The sequence below is a fragment of the Sebastes fasciatus genome, chromosome 3, assembly GCF_043250625.1.
Source record: "Sebastes fasciatus isolate fSebFas1 chromosome 3, fSebFas1.pri, whole genome shotgun sequence".
NCBI lineage: Eukaryota > Metazoa > Chordata > Actinopteri > Perciformes > Sebastidae > Sebastes > Sebastes fasciatus.
Genome location: NC_133797.1, coordinates 36,784,444 through 36,804,616, shown reverse-complemented (window position 1 = coordinate 36,804,616; position 20,173 = coordinate 36,784,444). Strand labels below are relative to the sequence as shown.

At 40.3% G+C, this 20,173-nt stretch overlaps 1 protein-coding gene across 2 annotated transcripts in view; it reads right to left on the bottom strand.

The window, feature by feature from the left end:
* Positions 1–20,173, bottom strand: part of sgcz (sarcoglycan zeta) — a 401,042-nt gene that overhangs the window by 12,621 nt on the left and 368,248 nt on the right. For both annotated transcript variants that reach the window (XM_074630660.1, XM_074630661.1), the window contains exon 7: positions 9,601–9,724. In XM_074630660.1, coding sequence (XP_074486761.1) covers positions 9,601–9,724 — 124 coding nt within the window. The remainder of the gene's footprint in view (positions 1–9,600; positions 9,725–20,173) is intronic.

Genomic DNA, 20,173 nt, shown 5'->3' with positions numbered 1-20,173 from the left:
TTGGTCTTCCTCTGTTTGTTTCTGAGGTGAGAAAATACCCGAACCTCTACAACCTGCACTTCAAGAACAAACGGTATTATTAACAGAGACGTTGTCTGGTAAGCCGTAGCTGGAGAGGCTGGCTCCTCAGGTCAGTAGTCAAGTGAAATAAAACTCAAACTAGAATTATCCGCCTCGCGGTTGTTTGCCTCCGCCAACCGGTGAAGTTGTAGTTTACATCCATGTCTGTCCAAAATATCATCCCTGCATCATTCGATCCTATTAGACATGTAAAAATTGTCATAGTTAGCAGATGAATTCTTCAGTTATGGCCGGATTTCCCGCCATGAACTCCCTCTTACATGCATGGGCATCTCTACGTATTGCTTTTGTGAAACAGACCTCTTGTTAACTAACACCCAACACCAAGAGGCTAAACTCACCAATATATCTGCACATTTAGGAAGAATACAAGTTTCTGACTGGATCGAGCTCCGTCAGCAGTGGATTTTGCCACCACTGACAAGTGTCATCAGAAAGTGACAGAATCATGTCTGGCCTGCATAAATACTCAAGGATTTACATTCATATGCAGGAGCTTCCCAGTGAAACCACAAACTACTACAGTACTGCTGGAACTTATGCACCCTACTCGAGGGCATTTAGACAGTATTTGCTGAGTGTGTTGTAGTATCACTCCCTGGAGAGCATTTCTGCGCTGTCTGCTTTTCAACAAACAGCAAACAAACATCTAAATGGAACCATTTTGCACACTAATAGGTGCTCCAGTACATCCCGCTGCACCGGACCTTCTCTGCTTGACTGCATACGTAGCCTTTCTGACATTATAAGTGTATTAAGGAGGAGCATTTTAGATATCTAACACTGTGACAAGGATCCTGTTTAACAATGTGGCTGTAATCCAACAGATACTCTGAGCCATCAGTGGAAATAAAGTTAACTTACCGACTTTAGTCAGCCAACTTATGCAATTCTTTAAAACCAATTTCTCTGGCTTTCTATGGCTGGCAACTGGCAATGATAGAAGCATGACTCACTTTCAGCAAATGTAGGTTCCATGTTTCAGTTTGCGAGGGCGTCTATTCTCTAAGGAGTTGTCTTTTAAAATGAATGGCGAGTGAGGCGCAACAACTACATAGTGGATGAGACTGAGTGATGCACAAAAGTTGCTGACAAGAGCTGTGGGTGCATAAAGCGCATATCATGAGACGAGTGAGATTGATGGAGGGTTAACGTAGAAATAATCAACAAAGAGACGAGTACAGAGGCAGCGAGGGGGTGAACAAACTTGAGCAGAGAAGAAAATGGATGGACAAGAAAGAAAGACAGTGAATTAATGTAGGAGAGAGGGAGAGATGAGAGAGAAAGAGAGGAAGGGAGTTGATAAAAAAAAAAGCCAGGAGGACTGCAGGAATCCTGAGAGGATCTGTCAGCTCTCGTTGGCTTTGATTTTAATGGAAGCCAGCGCTCCCCTACCTCTAACCCATTTGGCCCTAATTCCAGCGCTGCTTTCCAAACTTTTTAAACTTTAATGGCCCCTTCTTAAGTGCCAGCTGCTGACAACATTGATTTGGCTGTAAGCCCCGCCGTCCTGCACGCCTTTATTTTCTCCTGCAAAATCGACAGAAACATCTATTTTCTGCCATCCTCCTCCACCTCTTACTCATCCGATCCTCCTCCTATCCTCCCTTCATCCGCTCTCCTCTGTTCATTTGATGGTGTCAGCGGTCGGGGGAAAGCTCGTATGAGAACGGATGAAAAGGAACGCTATTTGGATAAGCTGTTCTTTTTAGGGGTGTATGTAGTTATTTTTTGCTGCTTACTTCAATCAGGCTGGGCTGGTAGACGGAGAGGAGATACTTCCTTTGCAGACAGTGGGTGAGATGTTTTATGGTGACACATGAATGCAATGACGTGGTGTTACTGCCCGACGTTCAGAAGGGTATGTAGGGAAGTTTACAAGTGAGCAATGTTGTGTCTACTGGAACTTCCCTATTTTTTTTTGTATCTCAGTTAAACTTTGCTACTAAGGCTGCATTCACACCAGATACGGTGGTGCGGCGAAAACACGTCCTCTTATTCATTTTGAATGTGGGTAGTGTGTTTGGGTTGCGGCTGCGGTGGCTGCAGGGGAGGCCAGAAGAAACACAGTGGCCTGCGGTGGAAAAGTAGGAACAAAGTCAACTTTTGGAGAAGCGCAACCCAACGTCTCATTGCGGTGGCCGATCACGGCCAGACTGGCGATCCAGAACTGTATAACACAGCTACGACAGAACAAAAGACGTTATCGTTGTGCAGACAGTGGGCCATTAAAGTCACTTTCCCACACTGCCGCAGAACGCTGCGGTGAATCACCGTACCTCCTGATCTGGTATGAATATAACAAGGGTTCTTTGCTGTGCTGAGTTGTTGCACTTTGCAAACATAACATCCAAACTAAACAGGAAAGGCCTCCCGTCGTGTATTTATCTCTGGATTTCCGATTGATTACAAAAAAGGAAACATAAAAGAACATATAATTTTACGGTGTTTAAGACAACCAATACATACTGTACACCAGTAGGCTGATCGGCAAAGGCAACCATCATTGGACAGCTCCCAAAACCTTTCTGGTCTTAGGATAAGAGTCTTGGACAGCAGACATTATAAATAATCCATTTGAGCTGGACAGGTAAGCAGGAGGAAGCTTTATACTGTAGAATGATCAGTCAATAGTCTTATGACCTTTACCAGCTGGAAATATTGTTATTTTAGATTTCGGAAAAGTTGCTACTGAAAAATAAAATCACAAAATACAAAAGTGGATCCACATTATCTTTCAAAATATGAACACATGAGCTCTCCAACAGCTGGAAAATGGGCAATCACAGAATTGTGATTATCTGTTAAACATATTTCATAATCTAAGTACAACAGAATGTTGAATAAGACATTTTTAGGTGATCAAAAAAGTTATATTTAACTGTCATAAACTGATAACACACTGTGAAAGGGTTAAAGTTGTAAGATGAAAACATGGACAACACCCAAACCGGACAACGCCAAAGCATAACCTGCCTTATGGTCTATTTGACTCTAAATGGGACCATAATTTACATAATTTGCTGGCTATTAGAAAGAATGCAGGTTAAAGGCACTTCAGCATTGGCTTCACTTCTCAGACCTGGAGGTAGCCCACTGGGAATGAATCATGGATGTGTGACATCAAGCAGTGAGAGGGTATCAAAATGTAAAAATATATATTAATTCGTCACAGATTATTATAAGAACTTTTATAAATGTCAGAAAAACTGGCCGTGGAGTTCAATCTGTCACCTCGGCAGCAATCAAATGTGTGTCTCTAAGCTCAAGGATAAAACATGTCCTCATATGAAATGGACCTTAATAAAATGGATTGCCTGACTGTGCAAGTCATCGTGTCATTGGGCACTACTGTCATAAAATGGTTTCGGGGTACAGAGTGATCTCTAGAAGACAGCCAGCACAGGGCCGGAGCATGTCCCCATTCAGTATCTTTAAAAATGTCCCTTCGGAACTATCAGCTTTTCAAATGGCTGAGTTGTTATTATTTTACAAACATAAGGCAACAATTTCTAGGATAATGATCCGCACCCAAAGTGCACAATTACATGCATAACCATAATGTGCAAATACTGTAACCTGGAGCTGCTCTTTGTGTGGTCACAGCATCTTTTGAGTATTTTAAAATTCAGCTATATACCCATGAATAAGCATATGAATAAGAATGGTTACAGGGGGAATCAAGGGAAACAAGTTGTTTTGACAGAAATTAATGAAAACCAAACCCCGAAACCTAATGCAAAGCATGAAATGTAAAAGTAAATGTTGTATTTGAGGGTTTGTTTGTGCAGAGAGAAGTGAAGGAAAAGTTGTTAAAAGAGTGTGTTGCCCTCCTGAGGACAACTTTCAAGTCATTTGGTCACATATGGTTATGAAAAAGGCGAGACGCTAATTCATCTGCAACGCAAATATTACATTATGACATCAGATATTGTCTATTTTTATCTAATGGCACGCTGACAAACTTGTGAATTAGAGCAATGTGATCTTTAAAGCAGAGGTTCTGAATCTTTTTTCAGCCAAGGACTCCTTACAAGATAGATAATATACCGGGGACCCTGTCCCTGGAATAAGTAAACGATAATGTACAGTGAGCTGGTCATTGTTTTGAAATATCTTGCATTGCCCAGCAGGGGTTTATTTCACAACAATGACCTGCTCGCTGTACATTATCCTGCTTATTACATGGCTACTTACTTAAATCAGAACTGTGTGCATAGCAACGGTCTGTTAGAAAGAAAGAACAGACCGTAGAAAGCCGTGATTGACCAATCCGAATCGAGTATTCAACAAAGTGAGTAAACTGTGTAATATTTCACGTAGCCTATTGTTTTACAATTCTATCTTAGTTATTTGAAAGAACCACACAAGAGGAATGCATTAGAACGATATTAGACATGTATTAAACATATTTTGCAGATTTTAGAGTTATAGATTTGTTAGATTAGAACACAATCTATGAACTATTACACTGTGGATTTGAAAAATAAAATATTATTCAATGGACTTTGAAGCCTTTTGTAAAAAAGAAATATATGAATTATATCATGATAATTTAAATGAATGAATCTGAAAAAAATTCACGGACCCCCTGGAAGAGTGCCACGGACCTCTGGGGGTCCCTGGACCCCACTTTGAGAATCACTGCTTTAAAGGGTAAGAGAAAATGTTCTGGTAAATTAGATGTTTTAACACATGCATATCTTTAAATACAAGTTTTGAGTAGCAGGGTAACCAACTTTTAAAGTTTTCTTAAATAAAATAATATAAAGTGGTGCGAAGCAAAGTAGATACTGATTATTCTTCTTATTTGGTGTCTGAAAAGGCTTGTTTGTACTGGTTGGTGCAGCTTGACAGAGCTCTCACTCTTCACTGTTTAGAAGACACTTTCACATCAAGTCTTAATTGAATTTGACAGTTTGATTGTATTAGTTAATCACATCAATGGGAGTCTCAAACTCACACATACATTTCCTAGAGGACATTGTAATTATTTGGAGCCTTTCTGAACACATTCACACATACTGATAAGGCCCTCTGTGGCACGTAATATGGTAAGCTGTACCTTGGTGAACAGAGGTATCTGGCAAACGGGTGCCATAAGGCTGACAAGACTGGTCCTTCATTTTCTCAAGCCTTACCAAAGGCCCACATCGCAATCCTTGTTACACCCTGCTGCATGCTATTGTTCACCATCAATAAGGAGACATCTATTTATGCAGGGATGACAGAGAGAGAGAGAGAGAGAGAGAGAGAGAGAGAGAGAGGGAAAATGGATGAACAAAGAAAAGAACGAGACAAAAGAATACATGAAACAGAAAGAAAGAGAAAGAAAGAGATGTCAGAAAAGAGGTAAAAATTATAATCCCCCCCTCCCTTCCCCTTTCCCTGGGAAGTGACAGCCACAGTGATGTATAACCCTGGCAGTGGAAAGTTAATTAGATAGGCTGGGTTACTTAGAGATGAAGGACTGAGAGGCTGAGAAAGAGGAGGGAGGCGGAGGATGAGAAGAAGATGTAGGAGACGAAAGTAAAAAAAAAAAAAAGAACAAAAGAAAGGAATAAAAGGCATGATGGTGAGAGGAGTGAGATGAGGCAGGGAAGAAAGTAGAAAATAGGGGGACAAGGGAGAGAGATGTGACAAGAAGAGAGGTAATAGGGAATGTGAGAGACGGAGTGACATGGTGAGGGGTAGAGGGGAAGTTTAAATAAGAGGCAAAGGGCCTTGTTAAAATTATATTTTTTTTGCCTTGACACTCAAATACAGCCATAACAATGATAGACAGACCCGCCGCAATTCAAGAAGGCTACCATGGGTGCGATTCACAACATAAATTATTACAACAGTCTATCTCTGACAATGGCTCCCCTTGTGCTTGGCTCAAGGACACACTTTAAGATGTCATGTGCCCTGCTGAGCAGGTGATTGGATGTCTGCCCTCCATCAGGGAAGTGCATGACATGGACCAAAAGAACAGAATCAAAAGAAACGCCATCGGACCTGCACACTCAGGCGACTATCTGGATCCAAAACTGTTTCACTGGAAGACAGCACCCACTCACCGGAACCAAAACCAGCCTTGGGATTTCAGTACTCCTGGACTCTACTTAACCTCCTATAGAACTACCAGTAATCCCACTATGGTTGCCACAGGCTATCAGGGGAATAACTGCACAAATAAGTACCTTTAGATTCATCAATTTATCAATTTTATAAACAGCTTATCTTGTTGAGGGTTGCAGTGAGCAGGAGTCTATCCCAGCATGCACTGAGTTAGAGGCAAGTCACCAATCCATCACAAGGCTAACACATAAAAACTGTGTCCGAAATCACTCACTACTCACTATATAGCGGACTATATAGCAGACTATATAGTGAGTTTGCCATTTTGTAGCGCCGTCCAAATGTATAGTGAGAATTATTATACCCTATAAAGTGGACTCAAGTTATCCCACAATGCATTGGGAAAAGTAGAGGACAACGATGGTCACTAAACAGGCACTATATACCATCATGCATTGCGCTGAGGGAATAATGGCAGATGTGGCAGCGCAAAAAAAATAAATATTTAACATAAACAGAGCAGCACATCACAAGATAAACGGCCACACAGTACTTTGTATTTATTAATTTAGGAAAATAGGCTTATCACCACAACGGCAGATGGCAGCCCATCACCGCTTTACTCTTTCAGTTCTTACCTTAAAATTCCTAGACATATATATACTGCATCACTGCTTACCAGGGGAACTTAAATTCACTCAGAGCATTTTGGTATTAACTATGGACGGTCTACAAGCCAACGTTGATCTGGCACATTTGAATTGTGCGACAGTAATGACGTAATTAACGGCGCGGGGAAAATGACCCGAGTAGTGTCAGAAAGTATTTTTCATTTTGCTGATGAGCTCACTAAAAAGTCCACTACCTAGTCCACTGCATAGAACCTGGACAGCGAGTAGGGAGTAGTGAAGGAGTGAATGATTTCTGCCACAGAGAAACAAACATTCACACCTTCGTTCATGTGTGACGGAACCAGGGAACCTGGGGGAAACCCAAATAAGGGAAAGGACCAACTAGCCAGCTCCAAAATTACAGACCATTCTCTCAAATTACTAACTTTGAATTCAAATGCTTATTTTGTTCCCTCAATTTAGTAATTTTTCCATCAAAATTGCTCTCTCAAATTAGACTTTTATTCCCTTTGTCACTGCCCCTTTGACAGTCTGATAGACTGCTTGGACTGCAGTTACATTTTGATGTGGGACTGAGATATGCTGACATCCTTCGGCCTTATGGCCGTCTATGACATCCCTCAAAAGTGTTTTATGGGATAAGAAATTGTTTTGCTATAAAAACCTTGATGCTGTGGATATCATCCGGTTCATAAACACACAGCTTCAAGGTTCTCGAGTACTTTATGGTAAAAGATGGATGTAAAAAAAACACAGATCTTGTTACTGTTTCAGTAGTCAGTCGGTAGAACTCAAGTGCTGAGAAGGTTTTGCATCACACGTTAAGGTTACAGACTTTAACAAGCATGTGGGGAAATACTTTGACTGATCCTTTGTAGCTTTGTTCAAAATCTATCAATCCACCTGATATATTATTGGTGAGCTGGTTGGAGCTTATTCAATAATATGCATTTAACTTTGACTTGAGGTAGACATTTTTGTACTCGTTCAAGTCCGGATTTATAGTGAGTCTTGTAAAAAAAAGTGTACACACTTTGCAATGTTTGCAGAACCCAGCATACCAGTGGAGGAAGAAGTACTCAGATCTTTTACTTAAGTAAAAGTAGTAATACCACTTTTTAAATATACTCTGTTAAAAGTCCTGCACTCAAGATTTTACTTTAGTAAAAGTACAAAATGATTAGTATTAATTAGTATTAAAATACAACAAAAGTAAAAGTACTCATTATACAGACTTCCCATTTCAGAGTAATATATATTATATTATTATATTATAGTTAGTGATGTGTTCATGTGTTCATCACTTTAATGTTGCAGCTGGTAAAGGTGGGGCTCATTTTAATGACTGTATATACTGCTGGGTAGTTTAATCTATAACAATATATGATCATTTATTAGTTGATTATATATATTATTAATACTCTAAATCTGCAAAGTAACTAAAGCTGTCAAATAAGTAGTCTGGAGTAGAAGTATAAAGTAGCAAAAAATGGAAATAAAATTTAAAAAATTGTACTTAAGTACATTACTTGAGTAAATGTAGGCTCATAACTTATGTTTAGTATTTCATTTTATTTAGTACAGCTACCTCGCTGGATCAAACTGTACTATGCTCACCTCTCTGTAATAAACCGTGTGCCACTCTGCCTGGCTGCACATATTAATTATACATTGGAAAAGTCCACCATCTATTCTGACATTCTGTCTTATTATTTTGTTACCGATATACCGGAGCTGTCCCAAGAGTTTGGTGCCCTCTGTGTGCTTAATTTAACTCAGACCTCCTGGTGTCGGACGAAGTCGTGTACTTTTCAAATGTAAGACCCGGTGGACGGAAACAAGATCAGGAAATGAGAGGGAAGAAGAAAGGAGCAGGGGGACTGTTGTTTTCAGAGACTTCTGTTATCTGTGTGTGTGTGTGTGTGTGTGTGTGTGTGTGTGTGTGCGCTTGGCGGGCTGTGCATGGGAATGTGAGAGTGTGTGTATTTTGTGTTCGAAGACAGTGTATGTGTATGGGTATGTGTGTGTGCGTGTGACTGACAATGACAGTGAGTGCGACGAGCGAGAGGGGGCCATTCTTCTGTTAATTACTGAGTTAATGACACACTATGCTCCAGCGGACATGCAACATGGCAGGCTGATGCACACACACACACACACACACACACACACACACACACACACACACACACACACACACAGACACACACACACACACACACACACACACACACACACACAAGGGAAATGGCTAAGTCTGCTTCTGTGCTCACGCAACGTGGCAGGCTGCTATATGCAAAGAGCTTGACAGTGAGATGGCAGGCTAACAATGATACACACACACAGACACAAACACACAGACACACACACACACATACAAACACACTCTCACACACACACACACACACACACAGCAGCAGCAACTGACAGGGAACCTCATCAAACCAGCTTTAATGAAGTCACTTCTCCCAAACAGAAGAGGGGAAGAAAGGAGGGACGAGAGGAGGAGGGCAGAAAAGGAGGACAAGGTCGCCTGGATTGATGACGCTCATTAGCCTAATAAGGTACTTTAATGAAGCGGGCCCAACACTATGGAGTGCCATAGACTCTAAAGACACACACAAATACACCTCACTAGTTTGTGTTGTCTCCTGTATTTACACATGAACATAGCTATTTTTGTCAATTTCTCTCACAAACAAAAATCCAACACAGCCCAGACACATACATGAGTTGTGGTCTCAAAACATACTCATCACTTCATTCTCACTGACATTTTCACATACAAACACACAAACGAAGCGCCGGATAGAAACACACTCACCTCTCCTTCTGAGGACTGCAAGAGCAGGTCTTTCCTACAGGACGCCGTGAAGTCTCCCACACCAGCATTGACCTCCACCCCTCTGGGGGCCTCCAGCGTCAGGGTCCGAGTCGGCGACTCCAGCCTGAGAATCATAAACACACTCTTTAGTCATGCTGGAAGCTGTGGAGAAACCCACCTGCAGAGACATACATTATGAAGAGGAGCGTGATGCTTCGGCTATACCACTAGAGGATCAATAATGAGTTGACTGTGAACAAGGTTCTCAATCCCCCAGCTGCTCAATCAAAAGCAGCAGAAGACTATGGTTGGACTGGTAAAGCTAATATAACAAAGGAAAAATCAAGACTCCCTAATTCAATGTTTAGTCTTGACTAAAGACCTCCGTGGAGTATAATCCCCTGGAGATACGTGATGTTAAACATTAAACAACATGCTGCCTCTTGAATACACAACATGAACCTGAAGAGGGAATTAGTTAGTGCTGTTTTGTTATATTGTACGCTTTTGAGCTAAAACCTAAATCATGTTGGATTTGGATGTTTCGAGATGAGCACATGTGAAAACTGTTGACTGTCACAATTACTGTGCCTTCAATGGGAATTCTTAATTAAAATCATGTCACTTTGGTGGAAGTGTTCTCTGTGCCTGCATAAGCACAAATGTGAAGCCATTTTCAAAATCGGTCAAACCGTTTGGCTGAAAAGTGAGTTTTTCTGATCATACTATATCTAGTATTTGGACTCATTGGACTGCTCTTTTTACAATAGACTCCATTATATTTTAGGAAAAAACAGAAGTCCCATGTGTCCAAATACTAGATATAGTATGATAAGAAAATGTCTATATGTCAGAAACTACAAGGAGCATTAAGTATTTGTTATCTATGAACTCATAACAAGTTAAATATCAAAGATATGCACATTTATGCAGTGAAAAACATTTAATAAACACAAAATTAGCAATTTTACAACTTTTTTTAAAATCCTGATTGTGATTTTTTTTATGTGATCTAAAAAATTCAAAGTTGTACTGTTAGATACTTGCCAAAAGTATGTCCGTACCAAATTTCAAGACTTTTGACCCATCAGAATAAATGTTGTGGCATTTTTCCTTATCATACTAAATATATTCTTTGGGCACAAATGGGTTAATATGACGCACGTTTATATATATATATATATATATATATATATATATATATATATATACATATACATATATATATATATATATATACATATACATATATATATATATATATATATATATATATATATACACACACACACACACACACGCACACATTAATCAGGCAATTACAATTGTGGATAAAAAGCCAAGTTCTTAACAAATCCAATAAGTTTTGATCATTTTATTAAACATATTGATATTAGACTTATCCATAACTACCTAAATAATCAGCTTCCTAAGGTGCTCGGCGACATGATGGAGCCTCTTAGGGTTTCTGGCTCGGCAACACAAAGTCATTTGGTGAATTCTTTTGCAGCGCTTAAGCTCACTGTATGGTGAGAATTGCCGTGTTTTTTTTGGTTTAGTTTCTCATTTTACTGTGTACCGACTCTTTACTTTGCCTTTGAGAAAACCTACAAGAAAATGAATATGAAGAATTGTTCTACTGCACTGCTCTAAAGTGCTCTGGCCATGGTTGGCGTCACTCCCCTTGGAGCGTACGGGGTCAGTAGCTAAGTCTGCGACTCCAAGTTGAAAACAATATGAGATGATTAAACAGCTTGGTGGTGTTAGATAAGCACAGTGCGTCGCTCAAGGGCATGTTGGCAAGTGAAATTAAATAGGGCGCTTTCGGCAAAGCAGACAGAATTACAATTTATGAAGTGTGAGTAGAACACATTAAACAGCACGCTCACAACAAAGATCAAATACGAAAAAAAAAAAAGCTTTGCTATAAGGGCACTTCTCCAGACAAGCTTGGCTCAAGGGTACTTCAGAAGGTTGGTTTTCCAATCCCTAATGAAAGGTTGAAGGGATAAAGCGTTGAAGCCAAAGGGTAGATTAACTGAACTTATGACGTGCGTCCAGTCTGTGGCCAAACTACAGAGAGACATAAACAGGCATCAGTGCCTCGGCTAAAGGCGCTTGGCTGAGGGGCGATCGACCCAAGCTTCCTCTGTTAATGTCCTTCACTCCACTAGAGTCCCCAGGATGGAGAAAATGTATATTTGTCATGGTCCCTCATTTCTAGTTTCAGCTGTTTACCCCTTCCTTGTGTTTCTTGTTGGTTCCCTTTTCATTCTCTCTCTTGCTCTCTGTCTCTCTCTCTCTGTCGGTCTGAGTGTGTTTGCCTGGGCGTGGCGCTCAGTCTCACTCCTACTGCCAATCCACCTGCACACCTGTGACCCATCCTCTCATCAAGCTCCTGCAGTATAATTACGCTGGCTTTACACTCCAGTCTTTGCCTAATCGTTCCATTCGCCAACGTGGTACTAACACTATGGCCGAGCTTAAACAACAATTAGAGGGATCTGTTGGCAGAAACAAAAAAGTCAAAGTACACTTCAAATACATTTTTCCCAAAGATGATTTCTGACATTTTAGTTAGTTCTTAGTTCCTAGTTATTTGATGCTATAAAAATTGGGTGAGACGTCATGCTGACAGCTGTGAATCTCTTTCGCTGACAAGCTGCACCAATGCTTGGCTCACGATTGGCTTTGGGCAGATGACCTCAATAGCGCGGCTCCACTGCTTGATCACTACAGTGCAGACTCTGGCTCCAAATTACGTAAAGATCTCAAGATCTCCAGTATCCAGGATATTTTGGCTTCAGTTTACCTCGCCCAGCGCCTCACCAGTCTGCCTTCCAGTCGACGGCCCAGCTCACCCTGTCTGCTCCGCTCCACCGTAAAACCCTGGCTAAGCTCTCAAAACCCCATCTCACCTACTTCTTAATAAAACTGCATTGAACAGTTCTCAGTTTTTGTCCGAGTTGTGTTTGGTTGCACCCGCGTAATGAACATGCACTTTAAAAGATATTTCTGTCTCAACATCACTCCTATTACGATGCTTTCATTTTCAGGGTGTTTACGCTTCATTAGTTGTTTGTTATATTCTATTGCAGAAACGATTCACCTTGGAGAAGCCATTTAGTTGAGTGTTGATTTTTTTTAAATACGTCCTTTTAGAGAAAATAAAATCATCAACTGATTGAGTTAATTCCATTAATTCTAAATACAGATTCGTTGGATTTTAGACGATTCCTTCATTGAGTTGCAACAAGCCGAAGTAGAGCACATTACTAGTGTCGAGATAATGCCACCTGATTTAAGAAAACGCTTGAAGCGGGCTGGTTTGCATCAGAATGAAGTCATCTCACCCCACTAGTTTCTCTGCTCTTATTTAAATGAAAATGGGAGTTTTTTGAGTCCGTATCAGACTAAATGACTCACGATGTGCTGTGCACTTTGCTTGGTGTAATGGAAAGACCTTTACAAATCAAACCATTCCCTCCGTCAGCATGTCTGAGTTTGCTGTTTGTCAGCGCTAACCGTGGTATTTATTCTAGGTTGAAGGTGAAGGTACTGGAGGTCTAGAGTAGTCGTGAGGTGGATTAAAGGCGAGAGATGGTTCGCTGCTGTGCTGAGCATCCGAGTGATATAATAAGCGTTGGAAGCAGACACTTCACATTGGGCCTGTGAAAACAGAGTGTACGCCGCAACAGTCGGAGGTTAAGAAGAAGAGAAACAAAGAGAGAGACAGACGGATAGACAAGAGATTAAAAGCGAGTTTGAGGGAATGAAAACAGGAAAATGCATCCTATTATTCATTATCCTTTGCATGTGCAATGGACAGAGAGAGAGAGAGAGAGAGAGAGAGAGAGAGCTTGCTGGCCTAGTCAACATCAGTGATGTGAGGATTTTCGTCTGGTTTGACAGTTGAGGCAATTACAGTGACGCTGCTGCAGGCTGAAACCAGCTCTGATGGGCAGGCACACACATCCATACTGACTACCTATCACTCTATGTCTCTCGGTCCTCTCTCTCCGTCTCAACGTCGCACTCCCTACTCGCTTTCACCTCTGTTTTAACTCACCTGTCTGCTACTTTCTTTACCTCAGTTTCCCCCTCATTTTTAAATTGCCCATATAGATACATAATGTAGCATATCTGCACATTTGTCAGGTGGGAAACTCCTATTTCCAGGATGTCAACTATTCGGTTACACAGTTTGACCACCGCAAACTTTTTAAAAATGTTGAACTTGGCATATGAAGAGGCTTTTGGCACTGAAGGAGAAATGTAATGAGGAGCCTGAGGGAAATGGAAGAGTGTCCGAGTGGGAGATTCTGTAACTTGTATGATAATGCGTTCAATTCTTAAACCGCAAGAACAAATCAATTCTGTCACTGTCAGTAGTTGGCAACAGAAACCCCCAGAAAAAAAAAAGCTGCTGTGTGATGCATTATAGTGAGTATGACCAGGATGAATGGCTTTCATAATAAAATTGCCATGAACATCGATTAAGAGCTGAAAAATTGGGTTTGAGGTTTCAACTTGATTAACTTTGGATAATTTATGTGTTGGATGATAGTCTGGAGGCCAGTGTTAATGCTGTGTATTTTATTACTGTTCTGTGAATGATGATGCTCTTAATTTATGAATGTGTCTTGTGCTCGTGTACTTGAGGTATCAGCATTCTCATATGGGCCTCGAAATTACTCGTTAAGTTGTGAATTTGAGGAAAATTATTTCTTAAAATTTTTTTTGACAAAGAATAGATAGCCTCAGCTGCACTTTGTGTGTTTTGTGTTTAGTTCTAATTATGTTAAATAAATGTTAGCATGCCAACTAGGGATGTGTGCGATAAGTCGATTAAGCATTGCTACCCTGTTGTTACCAAATTACTAGTCAGTTAAACATATTATTAATTTTTTAATGTGCAGCAGCCAGCAGATAGCGCCGTATCAAATGTCTTTTTTTTCAATGGAATTTTTGATTTAAGTTTTCAAATGAAGCTTTGAATGTCTGTCGTCATCTTTTATGACGTTATCACCCTAATAAAATGTAGGAATTATGATTTTGTGTTGTGGTTATATAAATGTAATTTATGGTGCTGTTATGCTTGATCACCCCATGAATACAGGTGCGTGCGGGAGAGTAAACAGTTTTTTGACTGCAAAGAAAAGTGGTTTTCGAAAGGCTAAATGCCAACAATATGTTAGATAAAAAGATGATGTGAATTTTGCAAATGATTACATCTATCTTTATTCAATACATTTTGACTTTTGGACTGAGGACTGTGACAGTTAATGTTACAGAGATGATCGAGGGCTGAACGCCACGTCGCTTGCTTTGTGTGTGTGTTTGAGAGAGAGAGAGAGGGGAAGAGCAGGTGGAAGGTAATAAAACTTGCACACTAATGGTAGCTTATAAGCAATGCCAAACCATGACTCCTCTTAGACCACAGTCCCCGCTGGCGACTCATCAAATATTACACCACACACCGGGTTCGTGAGGCGCATTCCTAACCGGGCGGCCGGAGTGGACACTGGGGACACATTGATTTCAGCGGCATTGAAAATGCAATTTGGTTATTGAAAAATATGATTAACAATTTCAAATGGCTCTTATACACAATGTTTAACCTTATAGATTAAATTGTGTTTTCTCAATGTTTTCTTAGACAAGTCGACTAGTCTAAGTTTAAACTTCCGTTTAAACGTCAGCGAAATTAGTCGTTAGGAACATCCCTAATGCTAAGACGCTCAACTAAGATGATGAACAGGTACTGCATACCTGCTAAACATCAGTATGTTACCATTGTTACTGTGAATATGTTGCCATGCTCACATTAGCATTAAGCTCAAAGCACCTCTGTGTCTAAGTACAGCCTCACAGAGATTCTGGCGTCGCTGTAGACTCTTAGTGTTGTTAGTACTTGAAAAAATGACCTCTTTTGATGCATCATTATTTACATTAAAATACACAAATGTAAACGGTGTGTAGATGGGGATGCAGACGAAATACATGGTCTAATATGACTTCTCTGTTTAAACCCAAAATGAGTTTTAATCTTCTAACATACTCTTTTGCTTGTTCTTTCACTTGCAGCAAACTCATATTTTCCCCAGGAAACAGTAATTTGAAGATCTCAACGCTGGTTAAGCTGTACATTTTTACATTGAATGCCCTCCATATTAATATGGTCTTACTCTTAGCCATGCTAGTGACATGGCTCTAGAGATGACGATGCCAGTCAGTCGATAAGTCCATCACTTTGGTCCCGCCTGAATTATGTCAACAACTATTTGATGGATTGACATGACATTTTGTACAGATATTTATGTTCCTCGGATGATGAATCCTAACGACTTAGGTGGTCCACTGATGTTTCCTCTAGCGCCACCATTTGTGGTTTCAAGTGGAATATATCTGTAACTATTGGATGGATTGTCCTGATATTTGGAGACATTCTTGACCCCCTCATGGTGAATTGTAATAATGACTTTGGTGATCTCCTTACTTTAACAATTCACTCAGAATGTATTTTCTCCAATACTTTGGTTTACCAAATACTTGCAGAACTAATTGGCATTCCCATCAGCCCCAGCTGTAATTTGTCTTTAGTGCTAAATGACAAATGTTAACATGCTAAACTAAGATGGTGAACATTGTAAACATTACACTTGCTCACCATCACTATTTGAACATTCATTTTGAGCATGTTAGCATGCTGACATTAGCATTTAGCTAACAAAGTGGAACCCCACAAAGAGTCGCTAGAATTGACTCTTGTTTGGTCTATAAAATGTCCGAAAATGGTGAAAAAAGTTTGCTCAGTGTTTCCCAAAGCCAAAGACGACGTCCTGCAATGTCTTGTTTCGTCCACAACTCAAAGATATTCAGTTTACCGTCATAGAGGAGTAAAGAAACCAGAAAATATTTACATTTAAGAAGCTGGAATCAGAGAATTTTGAAAAAAATACTCAAACCAATTAGTCGATTATGAAAATATTTGGCGGTTAATTTAATAATTGAAAACTAATAGTAATAAATCAATTAGTCCTTTAATTTTTACAATTAATGGTCTCCTTCCTTCATGGTATTATGTCTTGTGACTATCAACTGTCAAAGTAAAACACATGAAGCACTGTTTCACAGACACAAATTCTCATTCTCACATCTACAGTCTCTCTAAGTCACTCAGTGACACTCATAAACAAACATATGCACACACACACATACACATACACACATACACACATACAGCCACATAAAGTTTCTGGTCAGGCCTCTTCGTGAATGTGTTTTTTCATGGTGCAGATAGCAGGAGTCTGCAGCTAAGCCGTTATCTTTGCAATTCATTATTATTAGAGAAAACTGTCTTCCCTCCCTCTCTGCTTCCAATTCTTACATTATTCCCCTCTCTCTCTCTCTCTCTCTCTTTCTCTCTCTCTCTCTCTCTCTCTCTCTCTCTTTCTCTCTCTCTCTCATCCCAACCGTCCCTCGCCCCTCCTCTCTCTCATAGATCTGTTTTGACCTTCAGTTGTGACAAGGCCATTTTATACAGCACCATATTTGTCCAACCTGACAAGATAAGCAGGACAGAAATACATCAACATGAAATGGTTTTTATCTTAATTCATTTCTAGGGGAAAAAAAACAGAGGAAGAAGGGGAGGGGAAGGTCTCAGATATTCAAAAAGAATAAAACAAGAGAGGAAAGAAGAGGAGAGGAGACTAATTTCAGCACATTTTAAGAAACACGTTATCTAAGAATCCTCAGATATGCATCTGTCGGAAATATAAATAGGGAGCTATAGTACAATCCGAAATCCCATTTGTATATTTTCATGTTAACATTTTATATCTCAGCTTGATCTTCACTCCAATTCCGTCCTATCTGCCGCTGCCTATATTCACTGAATGTATTCCTAATTCCCATTATGTTTAAATACTGACTCTGTGTCCTGCCTGCGAGGCACGGCGGTGTTTGCAACACTGAACAGGGCAGTCCGGGGTCAAGTTTGTAGAGCTCAAGTAATTACGGTGTTCAACTGTCAGACACTTGGCCCTGACATTGGACCTAATCCCAGGTAAACCCGTTTAAAATGTGTCAGTAACTTCTGCTTCAGTATGAATAATTAATGTTGAATATGTAAATATCTGAGGATTGCAGGAAAAAAAAAAAGATAAGTCCGTTGTCCGTTGACTTCTGTTTATACCGTAGTGCCTCATAGAACCAGCTCTCTGAACTCACTAGGACATTTTGACTTATCATAGCAGGAAAAGCAGGTGTTACTAATAACAATAATGATAGCTGCGTTCTATTCAAGTGTCCCAGTGAGCCGTAACAGAAAGAACAGCATGCCCAATACCAGCACCCTGAAAACGAAGCAGCTAAATGGAATTCAGCCATTGTATTATTTGCACTTGTGCTTTTCCTCCTGCATACTAAATCAGTCGTTTTGAGTTATTTTCTTGCATCCTGGGCGCTCACATAACTCAAATAATGTTACAAGAATTTGGAGGAACATTTTGCAAACCACATTTAAAGCCCTTTTGTATTTGAAGTGTTATTTTCTAGTTCCCTACGTGGCATTTTGGCTGTAAAGGCCAAGCATGAATTTTGAAAATAGCGGCTTGTGACATTTTAATGACTGAAAAACATCAGCTTGTTCCTTGTGGTTTCAAAGTCAGCTTAGAATTGGATGTCGTTTATATTTGTCTTACCTCTACTTATTTCACTTTCACACTTTCAGTTTGTTGAAGTGAAACCCAACTATTTCATTTCGAGACGCTGTTGCTAATAGTTAGCTAGTGGCCTTCTGCTCATGGCTGCGGCAAGCGCTGTGAGCTAGCCCCACGGCTACGGTAGATACAGAAGTAGCTCGGAGAAAGCATGATTTTCTCTCTAATCTCTCCGATAGTTAAGTGTTCTGCGTGAGCTCACCGTGGATGTATAAAGAGAACGGAGCTCACAGCTGAGACGGCTAAGGTTAGTAAAAGGCAAGACAATTAGCAACACTTTCTCTTCACGTTTGCAAAGGAAACATGACAGTAATTCTCCTAGAACTGCTGTTATAGGCATCGGGATCACAATCACGATCGGGATGATGTTCTGAAATTAATGACTAGTACTCTTAAAGGTTAATGTATGAACTGCGTGCAGATATGTCCGTGCTCGTCTGGTGGGCTGAGGACAGAGGGGGGAGAGAGGAGAGCTGCAGGATGACGGCAGTGTTTTCAAATTCTGGCATTTCTTTTTGACTTCACTTGAATTACAACATGCTGAATAGTTATTATAGAATTTTTGCCTAATAACACCAAAAATAAACTGCCTCCGTCAGTTTCAATGTGAGGCATGGCAGGAAATCACATTTTCTAGACTGTCCAACACATCCATGGATCCACTCAATGCAGTTATGGGTTCATAAAACGTACATACATATCAGCATTTCAGTGATATAAGAAATATCTAATTTTATCTATAGAGTTCATAATTACTAAATGTGAAAAAAAGGGACAGGAAACTTCGCAGAATTTCCCTTGAGGTCTCCTACGAGCTCGGTCCTCTCGCTGTGGGATGCACCTGCACTCATTCAAGAGAAATGACTTCATTTGGTGTATTTCTGAAAGCAGTGTGGGAAGTTGTGAGAAAAAAATCAAGCTGGAAATGTTGGAATCGGGGCTTTTTAGTGTGATTTATATTTCCCAGAAGACTTGGCTGACATTCATCCTGCCCTTTTCCTCTTCTGAACCACTGAAAGCCACACCACCTTATCGGCAACTTGCCATTTGGGACGCAAACCTTTAACCTTTTCACGCTAAACGCTCCGTCACCTGCCTCAGCGCTCCCGCTGCCACCGTCCAACCCCCCATCCAAGAGAGGCACTTTAAAAACTTTTTAAATTTACAAAAAAAGTGGAACAAGACTAAAGACGGAAAAAAAGGACAGCCTTTGACTTTTAGAGAGTTAAATCGAGACAGAAGGCAGAAAGAGGCCTATGGCATTTCTAAAGCTCTGACTTTTGCGGTGAGCCTTTGTCTCGGTGAGAGAGGGCGATGCAGCGTGTTTAAATCGCCCCATGAATCCTGCAGGTGTAAAAAAACAACTAAAAACAAAGAGTGAAAAGAGAAAGCCTTGGGCTGTTTTAAAAAGTTATAAAAGTCCCTACTGAGTTACTGAGGTGGGACAGGAGAGAGTCAAGGTACATTAGAGGTTTGTCTTTGTGGAAAGGATGTGTGTGTATGTTTTGTGTGTGCCACAAAGACAGAAGTGTATGTGTGTGTGTGCAGGTGGTAAAGATGAGGTTATGACTACTGAAGAGTAAATGTTGTACCTCAGCAACTCTGGGTGCTTAAATTTGAATTTCAACCCAGAAATATGTGTGTGTGTGTGGACTGTGTCTGTGTGTAAGGAAGTGTGTGTGTGTGTGTGTGTGTGTGTATATATGCACACAGATTTTAGCCTGGGATATTAAAATATCTATATTCAGATACTATGTTCATCAGCAGTCACTTTATCGCACACTTCTCAACAGTTTGCATGTCGGCGTCTTGCCATGACATTCAATGTCCCGTGCATCTGTTCACCT